This window comes from Plectropomus leopardus, chromosome 17 (assembly GCF_008729295.1).
Source record: "Plectropomus leopardus isolate mb chromosome 17, YSFRI_Pleo_2.0, whole genome shotgun sequence".
Classification (NCBI taxonomy): Eukaryota; Metazoa; Chordata; class Actinopteri; order Perciformes; family Serranidae; genus Plectropomus; species Plectropomus leopardus.
In genome coordinates, this window is record NC_056479.1 from 16,912,470 (window position 1) to 16,933,286 (window position 20,817).

Sequence of the window (20,817 nt, forward strand, 5' to 3'; positions counted from 1 at the left end):
GAAGAGATGAGAGTAAGGGGAAGATATGGAAGAGATAGAGAATGAATCTGCACTGAGTGTACCGGAGGAAGAGAGGGAGGAGGGGAGGTTTGCGGTTGGTGCACTGGTATGTGACGTCAGCAGCTTGTTGGATTGAGGTGCTGTGTCCTGCTGATTTTAATCCTAACTCATTAAGGCACAGAGAGCAAGTGCCTGTGCGAGCCCTCTGGGGAAAGAGAGAAAGTGACAGGAGAAGGAAGGAACACTAAACAATCCATCAAGGGAGATAAGTGGAGATAATTTGCGGCTTGAGAGACAGAAGAAGAGGGTGATCAAGCATTTTATTTTTACATTTCAGTTTCATGCCTGCTTTCCCTCATTACCCTCTCCGTGGTTTGACCTAAACATCTTTATTTGCAATCTTAACGTGCGGCCTGTTGAAGCATGCCCACAAACGGAACTAACAGGGCCCTGAAGCTGCAGTTTGGCCTCATCAACTATGAGAATCGCTACCTGACGGCTGAGGCCTTCGGCTTCAAGGTGAACGCCTCAGGTGTCAGCATGAAGAAGAAACAAATCTGGACCTTAGAGCAGGACGAGCACGATAACCAAGTGGTGTTCCTCCGCAGCCACCTGGGACGCTATCTGGCCTCCGACAAAGATGGGAAGATCACATGTGGGGCAGAGAAACCTGACTCTGACTGCCGTTTCCTTATTGTGCCTCAATCCGATGGTCGCTGGGCACTGCAATCAGAGCCTTACCTGCGTTACTTTGGAGGCTCGGCCGACTACCTGTCGTGCTTCGCCCAAGCCATCGGGGAACAAGAGCTGTGGGCCGTCCATTTGGCTTTACACCCACAGGCCAGCCTGCTAAGTGTGGCACGTAAGCGCTATGCCCATCTGTCTGCTTCTGATGGAGAGATCTCAGTGGACAGCAACATTCCCTGGGGAGTGGACTCCCTTGTCACCTTGGTATACATCGATGGCAAGTACAGCCTCAAGACCTGCGACAGCCGTTTCCTGAGCAATGATGGCAAACTGGTGAAGGAGAACAACAACACTACTAGCTTCACACTGGAGCTGAAATCTGGCAAGCTGGCCTTTAAGGACTGTGATGGGAAATATCTGACCCCAGTAGGTCCCACAGGGACTCTGAGATCTGGCCGATGCTCCAAGCCAGGAAAAGATGAGCTGTTTGATCTTGAGGAGAGCCATCCACAAGTAGTTTTTCAAGCCGCCAATAAAAGATTTGTCTCAGTCAAGCAAGGTAAATGGTCTGTGGTGTAGTCTTAAAAAAGCACATTCTCTAAAATTGAAAAGTTTTGTGCAGAAAATGGGTTGAAGTGCTGCACTTACAGCATTATGCTCTCAATCTGGTATGAAGCACTGAGAGACTTTAGAGTGAAAATGTTTTTCATTGTTGAAAGTCATTACGGTAAAGGATGACATTTGATTGTTTGCAAATCCATCTGAAAGAAACTTGGATCTATTCAAAATGAGGTGAGGTAAAAGGGTCTTCATGGTAACAAACATAGCTAGCACTCCTCTCAGAGGCTGCATGCCGAGTTCACATTTCAGAAGAGAAATTATGAAATTTTTGACAGATTGAGAGACACAGCAATTTACCCCACTGTGATTTTGCAATCACTATGCAGCTGCAGTAAGTCCCCATGTATTTTCCGAACGTTAGCACCTGAGACTAGGTGAAATCATTATCAGATCCTTTAGAGAGCAGTGCACTATATTGCTGAAAATGCAGGTACACGCCTCTTCAAGTATGTCTTTGCTAACCTCTCTAGTAACCCCTCACTGGTAAGATAAATGTATTTTTTTCCTCATTGTCCTGGCTACAGTTTATCTACCATGTCTGTGGTTAAATGCAGTACTTATCTTCCAGGAACGGTTGATATCAGATCAGAGGTCCTGTCAAATTTAGTTCTACATTCTGTCAGTTTTTATTTTGGCTGTATTTCTCAGTTCATTCTCTAAAAGCTTTGCAAAGCTTAAAAAAAAAAAAGAACCAGGATGATGACACAGACTGTTACATTTTGCAGGTTTAGGCATTGGGTTTAGCTAAGACTCTAGCCCTAGCCTATATACAGTAAAATAGCTTAACTCAGAGCACAGTAGAGTACACTGTGTGCCTTTTGACAAATACATGTATAGTACATTCCTAAGTGGTGCAGTACCACTGTCATGTATTCAAATATCACACTATAGTAATGGGGGATTCTTTTTAACCTGAGACAGCCTGGATTTGTTTAATTGAAAAAATCAGCAACATTTACCAGCTAATGAGGGAAAGCCCTGCCTTTACTTGTCTACACGCGACATCCAGAATGGTTGACAGCCATGCTGTGGAGGTAATTGTGGTAATGGGCTTTGTCATATCCACTGTGTGTCCGTTGAAGATTAAGCAGCGTGCAAATGACTTCAGGGCAGATCTGTGCCCCACGGGCGTCAATTACCGTCAATGGACTTTAAGCCGTGCAGCTACTCGCTCTTTACTGTCATCTATTGAGGCAAGTTCTCCAAATTATGTGGATCTATGGTTGGCCAGTGTGGCAGTGAGGTGGCAGCCAAACAGAGCTACAGCCAGGCCTTCCCAGACAGATGAGTTAGTTACAAGGTCCCCTGTCAGCCTGCATGATGTAATCTGCTCTGTCCTGTATAATTATTCAAGCAAATAGTGTGGGAGGACAGGAGAGCAATTTGGGTTCTGTTGCAGCTTTTTAAAGCTTTAAAATTCAAACACAACAGACTTCTTTAAACTAGCTGTACAATGCACATGCAATACTAAAGAATATCTGAGGAACATGAATCTCAAACTAACTTTACACTGCAGTCATTATGCTTATGCATGAATAATATTTCAACAACCTTGCACTCTATTCTCATAATATAGGGCACAGAATAGATTTTTTAACTGTAGTGTTTGGCCTTGTGGCAGTTCCACGTTTTCTAAGGAACAAGGCACTGAAAGCTGCTTAGTGGGCCCTGCAGTGCAGATTTGCATTTCACCACTCAGGGAATTACAGCAAGCGAATGAACAGGAAGGGTGGAGGGGTGACTGTGGGGGATTAGGGTTGTAACAGGCTTAAGAGAAAGGTTGAAGGATATTTCAGTGGCATCTAATTTGAACTACAGCAGACACAGTTCAGTTATATGTGTCTGTGTATTCTCCACCACCTAACACACCCCACCAGACAGAGTTAATACATATGGATTAAGTGTATAACACTAAATTGGCTGCAAGTGAGGGTTGTGGGTTTAGAGAACAAGACACTAACTGACTAAAAATGGGCACAAGTTAAGCAAATTTTTAGTGTTAGTCTGTGTTGGGTTTGGCTTTTCTTACACTCTTGCTTTTGTATGCAAAACATATGACATGAATTGATCAGATGAAATTTGTTTAAGAGCAAAGTAGGGCTGGGCGAAATGGAGAAAATTAAATATCACAATATTTTTTCCTGATTACCCCCATATTGATATTGCAACAATATTGCAGTGTTGACTACTTTTATAGATTTTTGATAAATAATCATCAGTAATGTGGATAATGGTATAAAGTGGGTAAAGGCAAAAAATGCAATACCTACAGTCTGTTAAGTTTTTAAAATTTTCTCACAAACTAGGAAAAGACACTTTCCATATTACTATATCAAAAGTCTATATAAAGTAAATATCTAGTCCAATACTGATGTATCAATAGATAGCCCAGCCCTTGTGCAAAGGTTCACAGAGTGAGGCAGGGGGGAGGTCCACAGCTCGCAGATGGCTACAAAGCAAGTTAACTGTTTCACATGATCCTATGCCTAAAATCTATTTTTGGAACATGAAACACTTGACTCCAATAAACTTTAAAGGTAAAATAGATTGCAATAACGACATGGTGTCAAAACATCCAAATCTAAAAATCAGACCTGCAATTCATTTAACCTGGCCAAAGCTTCCTATATTCTAAGAGGGGGAGAAAACACAACTTTTTTTATAATCATTTTTCAAATCCAGGTGAGTGTTTTATGAGACAGATTTAAACAAAAACAAATAAATTTTTCGTTAACTAATAAATAACGAAGGATATTAGCAAACATTGCAATCTTAAAATGTGCTTTAAAACTCAAGCTAATTATTACACACAGCTATCTCATTACATTAAAGCATGTATGAAGTATGATTAAATACCATAAATCCATGGAGGTAACACTGCATTTGGAATGCATCATCAAATATGTGACTACATGATATCCACATCACCGAGACAGTTTATTAATCTGCTAAATAAAATGCTGTGTAACCTCGCACCTGCAGCCTTTATGAGGACACCGAAGCTTTGGATGAGTCAGTGTAGCCAGCACACTGTGTTACATGTTGCAACAACAGAGAATGGATTAATACTGTATTACACACACATGCCTTTTTGGCAATGCCTGAGAGAGTTAATGACATTCAAGAGGACACAAATGGCATTCAAGAGAGGATGCAAAATTGTCACCCATAATCTCTATGAAGCAAATGCATAATTATGGTCTCTTCTTCCATTATTTCCCAGGAGTGAGTATTTCAGCCAATCAGGACGTGGAGACAGACATGGAGACCTTCCAGATGGAGATTGATAAGCAGAGCAAAAAGTCTATGTTCAGGACCAATGGTGGATCTTATTGGACTCTAGTGACTCACGGAGAGATCCAGTCCACTGCCATAGAAGTGTAAGTAGCTCTTGTAGCTAAGGAGCTTTCTTCAATGTTTTCAAATACCTCTCCCTAACCTCTTCGTGCATTCTTTTCCCAGAGAGGTCAACACAATGTTTGACATTGAGTGGCGAGGACAGAGGGTGGCACTCAAAGCAAGCAACGGAAAGTATGTGTGTACAAAGAAGAATGGGCAGCTCTCAGCAGTCAGCGATACAGTGGGTAAGTGCTTTCAGTCAAGCCACTTGAGATTCAATGCTGGTAGACTACATTTATAGGTAGACTACAGTTTCACTGACCCATGTTCAAGAGATGAACAGGATTTGTCCTTCATTGCAGGTGATGATGAATTATTCCTGATGAAACTTATCAACCGCCCTATGCTGATCCTGTGTGGAGAGAACGGCTTTGTGTGTCACCACAAGAACTCAAACACTCTGAATGCAAACCGATCCGTCTATGACATTTTCTCATTGATCTTCAATGATGGCGCCTACAATATAAAAAGTCAGTTTTCATGTGCGCACTACATACTAAATTTCCGCATGCCAGTGTAGATCCTGTTTTAATCGATATTTAGCATCAACTATATCTATTGTTCATTTGAAAAATCTAACATAAAATTTACCGATATCCTTCTACAGGTGTGAATGGAAAGTTCTGGTACGTCTCTAGCAGTGGCCTAGTGTGCTCAGACGGAGAAAAGCCAGAGGACTTTTTCCTTGAGTTCCTGGAGCATGGACGCGTCGCTATCAAGGCCTCTGATGGCAAGTACCTTCGTGGAGACCAGGGAGGTACGCTTATGGCTGATGGCACAACTGTTGATGCATCTTCTCTTTGGGAGTTTTGACACCTTTCAATCAGGGTGCTCAACGAGGAAGCAAGAAGGCGGGCTGCAGGACCCGCTTCTCTCATCTCAAATGAAATGGACTGATCGGGTAACATTTTCCTGCCTGTTTTTATACTAGCTGCCAGGTGCCCAACCCCATGTTCTTTTTTTGTTTTGTTTTTTAATTGGGAAGGAGTGAACACTTTAGCAAGATATGTGTGGTTTTCTTGTAAATGTTAAATGTTTTTCTCTTGACAATGCCAACAAACAACACATACTCTGGAAAATGCGTAATTTCACAGATGGCTGTCCCAATTCTTTCAGACACACTTGGTTCAACATAGGTACAGTAACAATTAAATATCTTTGAGGGCAGCCACACTGATCAGTCAATGAACAAAGAAATCAACAAAGACTGTTGCTGCTTCCAGCAATTCTTCTGCTGCATTTCCACTTGAGCCTATTCAGGTAACATGGCCATTAATGGCAACGAAAAGCACATTAGGGGAATTTAACATGCCATATTTCTTGCGCTCTAAAATCCATTATTGTCAATGTAGACGTGTGGAAGGTGGCTGAAACGTAGGGCTTCAATTACTAATTACTTTCATTGTCAATGAATCTGTCAGTTGTTTTCTAGACTAATCGATTAGTTGTTTGGTTTATAAGCTGCCAGAAAATGGTGAAAATATCAGTGTTTTCTCAAATCCCAAAATGACATCCTTAAATGTGTTGCTTTGGCTGCAACCCAAAGATATTCAGTTTACTGTCACAGAGAAGTTAAAATAAACCAGAAAATACTCACTTAAAAGAAGCTGTAATTAGATAATTTAGGCTTTTTTTTTTACATAAAAACACTACTCAAATTACCAAATCAGTTGGTAATTCATTTCATAGTCGACAACTAATTAATGAACTGTTACAGCTTTCCTAAAAGCAATGCCATCAGTTTGCAAGTGTTTCAGAGTGCCAATTTTTAGGGCGCAACGGCTGCGCCCTGAGATATACAAAGTTCAACTTTTGGAACACAGCAACATGCACTGCATGTCATGTGAAGAGGAACAACCATTCACAACACGCAGATATCTTTCCTTTCTTCCATAAATATGAGTCTACCCAGAGCTTTACATATGTCCTATGGACAATATATTAGCACATGCTTAAAAAAACATCGCCTGGAAGAAGATAATCATCAACGTCTGGATATCTGAAGTAGGTTATGTTCGCTTAACAATGTCAGGTGCAACCTGCACATACTTGAAAGCTGATACAAGAGCAGTAGCCAGTACCCGAGCTCACGTTTGCCAGACAGTAAAAGAAGCAGCATGCGTACGAGCCCATAGTTCTGCTGCTGCTGTTCCACTGAATTCTACTGGCTAATTAGTTGAACGAGCTCAAAAAGCTGAAAAAAACTCCATGAAAATCCATGAGAAACAGACAATGAAGGATCAGCGTGGCTGCATTCTTAGGGTTTACTTTAAAAAACAAAACAAAAAATCAAAAAAGGAATACTTATTTATAGACACAAAATTAACTTGTTTTGGTCACTAAACCTTAGTCAACAATATCTATAACTTCTGTCAACAATCTAACTGTGTTTTTTTACACCTTCAAATAATTTCAGTACTTTGTTCTATAAGAAAAACGTGGCCACTGACGTCACTCCAAGCAAAGTAAATGCACCACTGTTTTCAAAGACAATGAATGTCTGGTGTCAATGGTGTTTTCATCTATCTTAATGGACCTTTTACAGTTTCCATAAAAGAGCAATATGAAGTAAATGAAGACTACTGGAGTAAGTAGACCACACTGTCTCAGACACCTCTGCAGTGTTGAGCAATATAGCTTAAAACCAAAGAGGACTTTACTCATCATCACTGCAAACACTGAAATATGTTTTTGTGCAACACATATAGATCAGACATGTTTAGGAACAAAGGACATCCGTAGAAATGCCATATATATCCATATCAGGGACAGCAAGAAACCAAAGGGGGAGCACATTTAAAGCATCTGATGGACTATACATCATTTTTAATGTACCAGGCATGAACCCAGAAAGTGCTTCTCTGGTGTTCTGCCTTGGGGCCTTAAACCATACTGCACTCTTTATCCCTTTATACCCTGTTCTAATGTTCAGAGTTGGGTGGTATGATTAGAAAAGATAACGGATGTAGATAACAGATATGTTTGAGGAAATTGCCATTACAACAGTGACAACCCTTAAAATATCACGCGGCAGCAAAAATGTATGACTACAAATCTTTAAATAATGCTTTTTCGTTTTATGTCCGTTTGGCCACAGTAAGATGAGAAGATGTATGAATTTTATTTCTAAAGTGCTCTGTGCACCACCTTTGCCCGGTGGTTGCTGGTCAAACAATGCTCTAACGCGGCAGCAAACTGCTTCTTCAGACAGGTTTGGAAATGTTTTTGGGAAATTTGTTTTACTTTTTGCAAAGCTGGGGTATCTGTCTTCCCTCTGCACCCAGTCTTTGTGCATAACCAGGCCAAGAACATTGCTCTTAAACTCATACAAATCTTCTCATCTAACTCTGGTAAAGACAGCAAACTGTATTTAAAAAAATACAGGACTGTTCCTCTGAATAACATTTGCAACACTGCTTTTATAAAATGTGATCAGTAGCCTCTAGTTGACCCTTATCGAACACAACCCTTCGAAGGAGGAACTTTTTTTTTTAAATTAATCTCACAGGACTCATTGAATTTATTACACACTCCTGACACCCACCAAAGGGCACAAGCTGCCCAGAGTTTATTGGCACATAATTGGCGTGCAGTACAGAGGACGGCCTGAACCTGTATACAATTTATACTGTACATTTTTTTAAGTTATAACCCAGAAAGAAATAAAATCTGCAATAGTTCAAGTATGATGTCTAAATCAATGGTTTTGTGATGTGTGCACTTTGCAATTAGTAGAGAAGTTTTAGGAAGCACGTTCTAAGGCTTGGTCACCTATGCATCCTGTATCAGCTCTATAGAGCCTCCAGCCATATTTTAGAATGTATTTAATATAGATGTTTGTTGTTTTACTATCATTGTTTTCTGATATGATTTTTGAAAATGTTGATGACAATAAAAACTTGACAATATCTTTGCTGACTTTGGGACTAGAGTTGTACACCAAGTAGGGATTTAAATGGTTAACCATTAATCACTGCACTGTATATCAAGATAGACGACACGTTTTCACTTACTCCCATTGTACAAAAATAAAGCCATAATGTCCTGGATATGGCCGCCATTTTCCTCTGGTGACATGATTTGACAGCAAAGCTTAGTACTATTATTATACTATTTGCTTCACACACACACACACACACACACACACACACACACACAAAAAAAAAAGACAGAGACAAAGAAAGGCAGTAAGGAACTGGTCTGCCCCATCAGGAAAAAAATTGGGGTTAAGTGTCTTGCCCAAGAACACTTGATATATGGACAGGAGGCGCCAGCTATCGAACGGCCAACCCTGTGATTAGTAGACAATCTGCTCTACCCCCAAGCACAGGGGTTACTAATAACATTAACAATGGCTTTGTTCCATTCAAGTGTCCCACTAAGCCATAAGTACATTTCCACCCACCTGTTTTTCATGTGTATTTTCAATTTGCTCATTAAAAAGGTTAGTAAAAATGCTGTTTTTTTTAATAGAGATTTAAAAAAATGAAGTATCTCAAAATGCTTGGCCAAGGTGGAAAAGTTAATGTATCAATGAAAATCAAATGTGAGAACTGCAGTGGGAATAGACAAAATCATGGCATACATAAAGCATGTGAACTTCCACTTCACTAAAGAGATGAAATAATGCAGAAACATTAAATCTTTAGATTTTCCTCGAATGAATATATAAAACAAATATAAATGCCACATTTTCATCATGTTTTCTGCATGACTGTCTGCTGTTTGAGCTTCAACAGGCACATTTCAATTACATCATCTCACTGCGTCCCCAGTAATGGCCTCCGACTGGAGAGTTATTGTCGCCAGTTGTTTATCTCAACGTGCTTAAATCAAAATATTTACAAAATGGTAGAAGATAGTAATCAAGCCGCAACCTCCACGGCTAAAAAATGAAGCCAAGGTCGAAGTGCTAAAAACTGTAGTTCTTAAGGGCCACTTGAGGCTGACTCCAAAGGCAAGTCACTCCTCATACACCTTCATGTTCAAATGCCCAACTTTACAGCAAAGTAAACATATTTAAAGCCTGGTAAAAAAATTAAAATAAAAAAAGGTTTTGGTCTCTGTAGCTAATTGCAAATTTAACAGTATTTTTTTTATATATAACTCAAACATTTACATTTTATTAAGGCTTACAGAAATATGGTCAAATTTGGCTCCAAAAAACCAAGATGATGATAGCCAAAATGCCAAGTCTTCAATACGGCATTCAACAAACCAACATCACAGTGGCTATAGTTCCATTATTTTTATGCAGTCCGGTAGAAGCACATGAATTCATATTTTGATTTTCCAATTTTCAAGACCCTGAAACTGAAAAAAAGAAGATTTAGCCATTATCATTGTTATTATTATTATTATTATTATTATTATTACCACTTGTTCTTTCCTTGAGGTGTATAAAAAATGTAATTATAGCTCAACAGTATGACAGTAAATATCATATTTACAAATAAACTGTTCCCCACAGGCACAGTAGGATAGGTAGTGTAATGAACAATTGATGGCTAAATGATGACTATACTTATACTTATACTTTCTATGTGTGCTGGCTCCAGAGCGCTGATATAGTGTATGCTGGCTCGCTGGGGGACATAAATGAAACTGAGGTCTCATTAATTGCTTTTCATGCTACAATATGAGTGGTCACAATGTCTGCTGAAAAGGGTAGATGAGCCTTGTGTATGGGTAAAAAAAACAGAAGTGGCCTTTGCTTTGTCAAGAAAGTAATTCAAAAACAATGGTAAAATTGTACCCAAAATACTAAAATGTTCTCCTGGCAGCTCTCAACCAAAACACAGTCCAACCTTGCCAGCATTCGTCCATAAATAACAGAAAGGGCTCTATGAGAAGTGTGGTATTATTCATAGCATTTTCCCATTTACTACACTGGGTGGCAGTATGCACCCTCTCTAAGCTCATTCTCTCTTACAGTAATAGTCACTGACATGAGCTGTGAAAGTAATATATCCTGCTGCTATTACAAAAATCACACCTGTTTGCAGTCCACCACACTGCAGCTGAACTCCTGAAATGTGTTACCACACTTTCAACAACTCAGCGTGGCAACAGCTGTCACTTGCAGCATGCAACACTCATATGACATTGAGGGAACAAGACATGATTCACAGGATGTATAGGAAGCCTCTCAGGTTCAGAACCATCACCTTCTCCAACCCATTCATAGTGTTTATCCAAAACAAAGAGTAGTGTAGTATTTTTCTATGGTTTTAAGTTTTCTTTCTTTAAAACACACACACACACACACACACACACACACACACACACACACACACACACACACACACACACACACACACACACACACACACACACACACACACACACACACACACAAGCACACTCCCAAGCTTTTCTGATTAAACCCTCACCCCCCACCTACCCCAACTTCTTCATGATTATAAAGCATTTGAATTAGTCTTATAACCAGTATTAATTATCTGTAAATTTTGTTTTCTTTTTGGGTAAACTTGTCTTTTATGGTCGTTTTGTGTGTCTTTGTACTTTTTTATTTAGACTTTTTGTAGTCTTTTTGTTTCTTATGGACTTTTTTCTGTTTCTTTGTGGTAATTTTGGGTCATTTTGTCATTGTTTTGTGTCCCTCTGAAGTCTGTGTCTCTTTCTGTTTCTCTTTCGCTCTCGTAATTCTGTGACTTATTGAGCTTATCGAGTTGTTGTGTTTTGTGGTTGTTTGGAATTTCTTTGAGATAACTTTGTGTCTTTCTTAAGTTATTTTGTGTCTCTTTGTTCAAATGTTGTGTCTTTTTGTAGTCCATTCTTGTCTCCTTGAGGTATAGCCCAGCACATTTCACACTGACAATTGTTTAATTCTATAATTACCCTGGCAAAAGTTGCCTTTGTGCGTCACAGCCCGTAATTGCTGTGCTCACTAAAGCACATTATACACTGCTCACTGAACTGGAGATGTTTGAACAGATTAAGTTGCCTTTAATGTGTCGTAGACTCTTTTAACTGTGCAATGTCTGCAATACCAATGAGAGCGCCAAAGATTTTAGCAAAGCAAACGGACAAAACAAGAACTCTGAAACTAAATAAAATGTTGGTATTACAAGTACTCAAGAAATAAACCCCTCTGACCTAAGTTTTCCCTTCAGTCTGTCTGTATGTTAAACAGAAAACTGTAGTCCTCTGGTGAGAAACGATGGCTAAAGGTCAATATGTATTACTGACTCTGTGTTTTTACTCTGCTGTACCTCAAGGTTTGCCTGCAGCCAGTTTTGTCCTGGACAAACAACACTAAAACAAGATTATTTGTGGTAGGTTGTCAAACATTAGACAAAAATCAAATTCTGATTTTTATTTGTATTTAAAAAAGGGGCTTGTTTTAAACAAAAGCTTTTATGCAAATCAATATTAAATTTAAATTTAAATTTAGTTCAGCATTCTCCTTGGATCAGCCTCGACAGAGAGGTAAAAAAACACACATCACACTCAAAATGGCAGTTTATGCACATGCATCAGTGTCAGATTAACTATGGCACTGGACAGTTTTTTACTTTAAATGTCCCTCAACAAGACATCTTCTCAGCCTGAGAGGAGAAGAGTAAAAGTCAAAGAGTAGAGAGCAAAATCCAGGCCCTAAACTATGACAGCCAGCAGCACTGATGGTTTATGATGAAACGCAAAAAGAACACTTTCAACAAAGAGTAAAAGAAAACAGATTTGTTTTTCTGTAACATTGTGGGACAAGACAAAAACAAATCCAATGCAGCAGAATTGTCTTTTCTTTTCCTTCAACTTACATTACCCAAAATGCAATTTGACTGCAGACAGTTTGGTCTGAGAATTAGTTATATTATGCTAGTTGTAGCTAATGTAGCCTCAAGCCGCTAGTCTTAAGCAAAGACGAGGACTGGCTACAGAAGTCTTGTAAACTCACTTCTTTCTAACTCCACACCTCCAGATTTTTTTTCATTCTCAAAATTTTTCATTTTCATATTCAAGTCAAATTATTCAGATATCACACTGTTTCCTGTAGAGGCACAGTATGCTTTCTGCAATGTTTTGTTTTGCACATGTTGTACTCCCATATATGTACCACAAAAATTATATAATGGAGCCCAAGATGACCCCAAAATCATTCCAATGCTCGTCTGGTGCATGTGCCAAAACAGTTTCTGGCCTCCAGCTTACTTACTGGGTTATGCAGCCCACTGGTGCACAGTTGTGTTCATCCCATCATGCCTCAGTGGCAGAGCAAACCACATTCTGGATAGTGGACATGGCACTGCTGATCAGCCTTGCAAAAGGGGTTGTGTTCATTAAGTACACATAAAATGAACACAATCACAAATTAATGGTTGGTGAATGTGCTAGGGACTGCTCTAAGCTAAACAGAAGTAAAGTCTGCTTTCGTGATGGGCTATAATTTTGCCACACTGAGACACTTTCAGTGAAAAAAATAATAATAATTAATGCAGTTGTTGCCAATGGATGCTAGTCTTGGTGTCATCTGTGCCAAAAGAGGAGAATCTGCTGGTACACACGGATCACATAAAAGAAGAAAAAGAAAGAAAAAGAAGAAGTTTTCCATTTCTTTTTTCTATATCCGTACAGCATTTGCTATAACCTAGCAAACGTCCTTTTTCCCCAGAAACAACACAACATGTGCCGTGCAAGTACACAACAGCAACGTCTTTCAGAAAATGTCTTTTCTCATCTTAGGACACATTAAAGCCCAGATTACTTACAATTTGTGTTCTGTCATCAGTATTACAGACATGCCTTTTTACAATGCTGGCCTATGGAAAAAAAAAGATTTTTGGGCCAAAGGGCATTTTTCATTGCAATATTGTGAGCAGCCACTAAAAAAGATGGATAATCGATGGAGTTGCCCTTTAATCACTTCAGTGTTATTACAAGCGATGGAAAGATTACATTTCCTGTTTCTATTTTCTGCTACTTCATACTTCTACTCCACTACATTTTAGAAGAAAATATTGTAACTCTTACTCCTCTTAATATTTAGATTAATAATACAAAATATGATTAATAAAAAATGATAATGCGTTTTTATAGTTTAGAAGAAGAAAGGACTTCATTGGTCCTCACGAGGGAATTCCACCAAAAAGCATATAAAGTGATGGCAATTATCCCTACCCTAACCAGCTGCGATATTAAAGAGATCAATAATCATAATCTAATAATATTATTTAGAATATTTCTCAAATGGGCCACAAAGCGTAATGAGAAGTTTACTTTCAGTGCTTGAAGTGTATTTTGATGCTAATACTTTTTACTTCAGTAACAGAGTATTTTACTGAAATAAAAGACATAAGGACTACAGGACCAGAAGTGCTGACAAACATACCTATTTTAAAAACTGGAAATAAATTTGACCCCAAAAAACTACTGAAAAATACAGTATGTGTAGCACCCGCAAGTTATTCTGCAGCATCCTTAACAACCAACTGCAAAAAGTCCTTTTCAACATTATGTAATCAGAAAATGACATACTGGTTTTAAACCAAATGATCACACAACAAACTACAGCTTCACCCTTCAGATGTCCCTGCTCCCCATCTGTTAGATACTCGCTCAAAATGACCTCTGTCTGCTGATTACCTAATGTTTCTGGCTAAATTTAATCATAACAGTTGTTTTTTTACATCCTTACTGGGCCTTGGTAGTAAATCTGGAGAGAAACATGACCATGATTTTCAAGAATTAAGCCAACATGTTAAATCCAAGTTGTGTATTACTGGGCTCCACTGAGCCTGAACAAACAAATAAAATAACTATACATTATGAATACAAATTTGTTCAATGGGCCTTTTTTTAGAGCTTTCACAGACAGAGAAAGGGAGCTTTTATGCCATGAAACAATCTTAACACCCTTTATCAAATATTTTAATATGAACCTGAAGCATTTTGCTGTATTGTAATATGTGGGGACATTATGACAAAACAAGGCTGTTGCAAATGGGATTAACACCCAAATGAAACCTTGCAAACTGAGGAACGCACAGAAACACAACACACAATTGATGCCATGCAGAGACCAACTGCCAATTGTCATTAGGATCCAAGAAAAACAATAAAAATTCTACAAACACCCTAAAGCCAATGAGCCTAGCTCCTATTATTACAAAGCTGTACACAGAAGAAGAAAATGAACACAAGTCTTTTCTCAGCTGCTAAGGAGGCTCAGCTCATCGACAGCATGCAGACCTCACACAGAAACGACCAACCACATTATAGCCTTAAAAGAAGGCAAGGTGCATCAAACACTCCACATTCAATACAAACTTCTAAGTAAACTTAGCACTGACCAGCCGATACAGAGGCAGATTATCTGGGCACTCTGAGCAACTGAGAAAGACATGAGTGAGCACAGAGACCGTTCTGCCAGCAACAAAAAAGGCATAACTGACAAATTGGTTTCCTAGGAGCTCACTATGTGATCAGAGCCAAGAAGAGGTTAACTTTTCCTACCTTCTGACTGTCTGTTGTTTCCCCACGCTGCTCCAGCATCTTCACACCGCCTTTCAAAGTTTGTTGCAGAGTCAAATCCTCCTGCATTCTTTTAATGGATCTGCAAAAACAGAGTAGATTTACTGATCTAAAATATGCATCATGCTTGCTGTGGGTTAAAGTCGCTGTTGTAGCACAACATGCTTGGTGAAGTATGTGGTGCTACAAATACCATGTCCACTCATCTTACCACACTGTGTACAGGGTTCCCACATATGTCCATGGACAAAATCTTTTCCATGACTTTTCAAGGACCCAAAATATTTTTTTTCTTACCCAATATTTTTATTTCTTGCCCAGCATTTATCAAACACATAAGATTCAAACTCCGCTCAAACATAATTCCAGCATCAACCAAGATGTGTTCAAGGACTGTCGGGAATTTGAAGATTCATCAATAATTTCTGTTTTTTCTACATGGGTAGAAAGACACTTTTGTGATGAACAAATAAACAAAAACAACCAAAACATTCTCATACATTCATATTAGCGCTACGTTATGTTGTCAGCTACAGAAAATAAATTCACCTTGTGTTACATTAATGTAATTTAATTGATTATACACAACAAATTTGCATGACTTTTCTCAAATTTTCAATGATTTTTACTATTTCCAGGCCTGGAAAATGTGATAATGAAATTCCATGACTTTTCCAGGTTTTCCATGACTCTGTGTGTAATATGTGTATAAGCCTATGTGCTAATGTAAAACATGGATTGTAGAAAGGTGGTGCAAGAACTTCAGTTCAAACTAGCTTGTTGTGACAGAGCACAGGTGAACTATGTTACTTTACTCTAAGCAGAAGCCAATGCAATGATCCTTTTGCACAAATCATGAACAAAAACGTGCGCTTTCATCAGCTCAAGGAAATTGGTTATGTCACCTGTGTCTCCTTTTAAGAATCCACTTGTAAATTTCCAGACTTTCACTCCCTAGACTGCACAACCTTGACAGAAATTTTGTTTTGTAAGTTTTGTCTTGACATTTTGCCTACAAGTTTCTTCAAAGACATTTTTAACTACATATTATCAGATGTACATTAAATAGTTAATACTTCACTACAGTCAGGGCTTTTTCTATGCACCCTCAAGAAAGCAGTAATTTAACCTCTTTTAACAAAACCCAGTCTGCATACCTCAGTAATGAATAACTAAAGGCCCATATCGAACCTGCCTTTTCTAGGAAAGATTATTGAAAAAGACATTTTCAAGCAACTTCACACTTTCTTGGTGCTTAATAATTACTTTAATGCATTTCAGTCTGGATTTCAGTCGCACCACAGCACTTAGACTGCACTTGTCAAAGTTTCAAATGACATTCATCTGAAAAGTGATGCATCAAAAGTTTGGGTTTTGGCTGCATTCGATATGGTCGATCATAAAATACTGGTCCACAGACTACAAGAGTGGGTGGGACTTTCTGGCACTGCTCTGAACTGGTTTGAATTGTATTTACAAAACAAGAACTATTTTGTTTCAGTTGGTAATTTGGTGTCTGAACAGAAATCACATGTGGACAGCTCTACATATATAGAGTAAGTGCACTGAACATATCAGTGAACACAGTAGAAACTTAAATTATTATATCTGGCCCCAAACAAGTAAGATTAAAGTCAGTACTCATCTTGAATCCTTGGATTTAAAACCTAAAAATCAATACAGAAATCATGGTGTACTTATGGACTCTGACCTAAATTTAAACAGCCACATTAAGACAGACATAAAAAAATCAGCCATTAACACCTGAAAAACATAGCAAGGATTAAAGGATTTCTATCTCAACAAGATTCATAAAAACTTTGTCATGCATTTATTTTCAGCAGGCTAGACTATTGTGATGGTGTCTTCACAGGTCTCAGTAAAAAATCTCTGACAGCTGCAGCTCGTCCAAAATGCTGCTGCCAGAGTGCTGCATCTCTGCACTGTCTATGTGTGTCAAAGGATAAATTTTAAAATACTATTACTCATACATATAGCCCTAAATGGTCTCGGGCCTCAATACATTTCTGATATATTTTTATGGTACAATGCATCAAGACCCCTCAGGTCATCTGGGATGGATTTACTCAGCGTTCCCAGGATCCAAACCAAGCGAGCTGAAGCAGCTTTTAGTTTCTATGCTCCTCACCTGTGGAGCAAACTCACTGAATACCTGAGATCTGCTGCTCTTCATTAAGATCGGGGCTTAGAACATTATTGTTTACCGAGGCTTTCCAATAACATATTTACATACATTTGTTTTAAAAATTGCCTACTTTTGCTCTTTGACTGTCTTTTAGTGTTTGAAAGCAATTTTAATATGCACCTAATATATTGAATTTCATGAATTTCTGTGCCCCTGTAAAGCACTTCGAAGTGCCTTTTGTCTACAGGGTACCTTATAAATAAACCTGCCTTGCCATTTAAGAAACAAATGTGGCACTTCTGTTATCAGCACCAAGAAAAGGTCAACTTTCCTACCTTTTTATTCTCTGTTGGTTCATCACACTGCCTTTCACAGTTTGGATATAACATGGCTGAATCAATTCCTCCTGCATTCTGAATCTGCAAAAACAGAGTTGATTTAGTTATCTATAAAATGCATCATGCTTGCTGTAGGCAAAAGCCACTGAAGAATAAAATAATACAGACAAGACAAAAATCACGTGTCCAAACCTACGTGCTAATGTACGACATGCACTGTGGAAGGATGGTGCAAAAATGTCAGCTCCGGGTAGGTGTTGACTAGCTAAGTCACTTTACACTCGGCAAAATCTGATGCAGTGATGCCTCTGCAGAAGTTACTAGAAAGAATGTGAGCTTTAAATTAAACACAGATGTGGCAGTTCTTGTTTATTTAACAACAATAACCAGAAGCTGGCAGTGGTGTTATAGTGTTAACAGCATGAAGCATTGTAGCTATAATATTTATTGGTTGGTAATTTAAGGAGATAAGTATGTAGCGGAAAGTTTTAAGAAAATGTTTGAAGTCTGCATAACAACATGCAAACAGGCAGGTTACTTGGGTTAAAGTAGTCAAGAGCGGTTCAAAAGATAAATTAACAAGGCTTCAACTATTCAGCACATCATAGCATTCCTGCTTTTCACCCAAAACGGCATTTGAGTTATTCAGATGAAAGAATTTGCACATGTACAAAGGTTTGCAGTTGCAGTACAAAATACAAGTCTAATGCGCATATTTAGTTTCTGTTTTTTTGTTGGGTATTAAAGTGCTACATTTGTAATAATGTTTGATTGAATATCCTGGCATATTTTCAATGCAAAAGAACTGTGCAGTATCCTGCTCAGATGGTCTCGGTAGTATGCATGGCATTTTCAATAAAAAGTGTATTGTGAGCAGACTTTCTTTTTTTGCAAATTAATAAATACAAATACTAAAACACAAACAGTCTGTGTTTGTGAGATTTCAGTCTCCTTTGATTACATAACAATTAGGAGATACAGTATCAATGAAAAGAAATGTGTTTCAAATGTCATGCATCTTTTGCCTAAAGTATCTCATCTATGATTTATGTGATCTACTACACTGCTGGTCCATACATACTGTATATACATAAATACTGTATGTATGTATATATATATATTCTCTTTGTGAGAAAAAAAAACTTAATGAAATTGTCATTTTTTTAAAGTTTAGATTATTATTCCAGATATAAACTAAAAATCTCACAAGATAAGGGCACAGTGATAACTTTAACACAAGCTAGAGCCTTCACTCTCTGCACTACTGCCGTACAAAAGTACACAGATAAAACAACCAAATAGCTAATAGAACCATGGCCAAGAGACCAATTTGTCAAAAAAGAAGCATATTTAGTATGTATGATTGTTAAAAACTAAAATAAAGATACATAACATAGACAGAGAATTATATAAAATGTTCATAAAAATATCAAGACCATCTCTGACACAATATTTATAGGATTAATGTGCTCAAACTTGTTCATTTTACATAAACTTCCTGTAGTTGTTACATTCGCTATTTGGGTGAGTTGTATAGTCATTTCCAAGAAAAACGCTGCAGCTGGTTTCCATTTTTTTCCTTTGTGTGCTTGACCCCTACCAAAGCATGACAGATTAATATATGAGTTGTATGATTGCAGGTCCATTATTCTTACCATTTCAGTTTTTTTAAAATCACTTGCTTCAATTCAACATGAAAATGAACCATGCTGACTTGAGTATTTAAGGTTAGATGCTGCCTCTATATAAGTGTTCCTTTTACATGAAAAGACTTTCTACAAATGGACACTTAAAAATACTGCTATAGCTGTAACTATGGTCCAGTGAGAATAAGGAAAACCTGCTGCAGTCTGCAAATGAACTTGGTAGATTTGATCTCCAGTGAGACAACAACACCAAAACACAAAGCCATAAAGTTAAAAGCTTCGAAATATCCTGGAGTAGTGGCCAAGTCAGAGTCCAGACCTCAGTCTAAATGAGAATTTGTTGCAGTACTTGAAATTGCTTTTCACTCACAGTCCCAATTCAGTTTGACAGAGCCTGGGCAGTTTTACAGGGAACAATGGTGGATTGTCTATTATGTGTGGGGCTGACAGATCTATTCACACAGACTCCAGGCTGCACGTGCCTGTTGCCAAAAGTACCAGTAAACTGACTTGAAAGGGGGTGAATGCTGATGCTAATTGCTGGTTGCATTTAATTTGTATCGACTTGTTTGCATTTTTTACATCAACTCTTTGCAGATCAGTGACCAAAAAAAGCTAAATCACATTGACTGGGGCTCAGTAGTAAAACACCAAGGCCTACCTCACGGACGCTAAAGTTGACTTGTTCAACAGGTGTCCACCGCTGCGTCTCTCCACGGTAATACGCAGGCCTATTTGTCCAAAAACTGCCCGTCTCATAGCTTTATTTATTTGATGTCAACATCGGTTGGCAAAGCTAGCTACAAACCCGACAGTTTGCTGTCTCCTTTTACATTTAGACGTAGATGTGCTGGATTGTTGACAGCCAGCTGCTCCACCTGCAGGACACTTCCGGCATAACAGCTGTAATAACGGAAGCGCCTGGTCATCAATTTTGTTTGATTTATTGATTTTTATTTATTTATTTATTTATTTATTGAATAACATATAGTTTTCTGGTCATGAAGTGCAAAAGACAAGTATCTTATTGTTTGTAACCAGGATGCCATTCAAACCGAGCTTCTTACATGTAATTTACACAAATCAGGGGGTATTTCACGATTTTCTAATTGAGTGTAGCGACAAAAAACAGCATTTTTTAGCTTTTAATGTTGATTTTTATTTGTTAAGTCTTTTTTATTTAGTTTGTTTATTTGTTTGTCTTTCTCGTCACGAAATGCAACAGGTAAGTATTTTATTGTTTGTAACTAGGATGTTATTCCCACCGAGCTTCCCACATGTGACCAACATATTAGCCAGGAGTACTTTTGGATTTTCTAATGGAGTGTAGAGACACGAGGCATAGTTTTTAGACATAAATGTTGTTTTTTATCCGTTAAGTATAGGCATTTTTTATTTATTTATTTATTTATTTATTTGAGCCACTTTTGTATGCGTATAGTGACATAAGAATAGGCTCGACGATTGTTGAGTTAGAATAGTCTCC

The 20,817-nt window shown here is 38.2% G+C and overlaps 1 protein-coding gene across 1 annotated transcript; it reads left to right on the top strand.

The window, feature by feature from the left end:
- Positions 1 to 423: 423 nt before the first annotated feature.
- fscn2a (fascin actin-bundling protein 2a, retinal) lies at positions 424 to 5,520 on the top strand. Its single transcript, XM_042505831.1, has 5 exons — positions 424 to 1,246; positions 4,532 to 4,688; positions 4,771 to 4,892; positions 5,010 to 5,177; positions 5,315 to 5,520. The coding sequence occupies exons 1-5, from the start codon at positions 424 to 426 to the stop codon at positions 5,518 to 5,520; spliced, it is 1,476 nt and encodes a 491-aa protein (XP_042361765.1).
- The last annotated feature ends 15,297 nt before the right edge of the window (positions 5,521 to 20,817 follow it).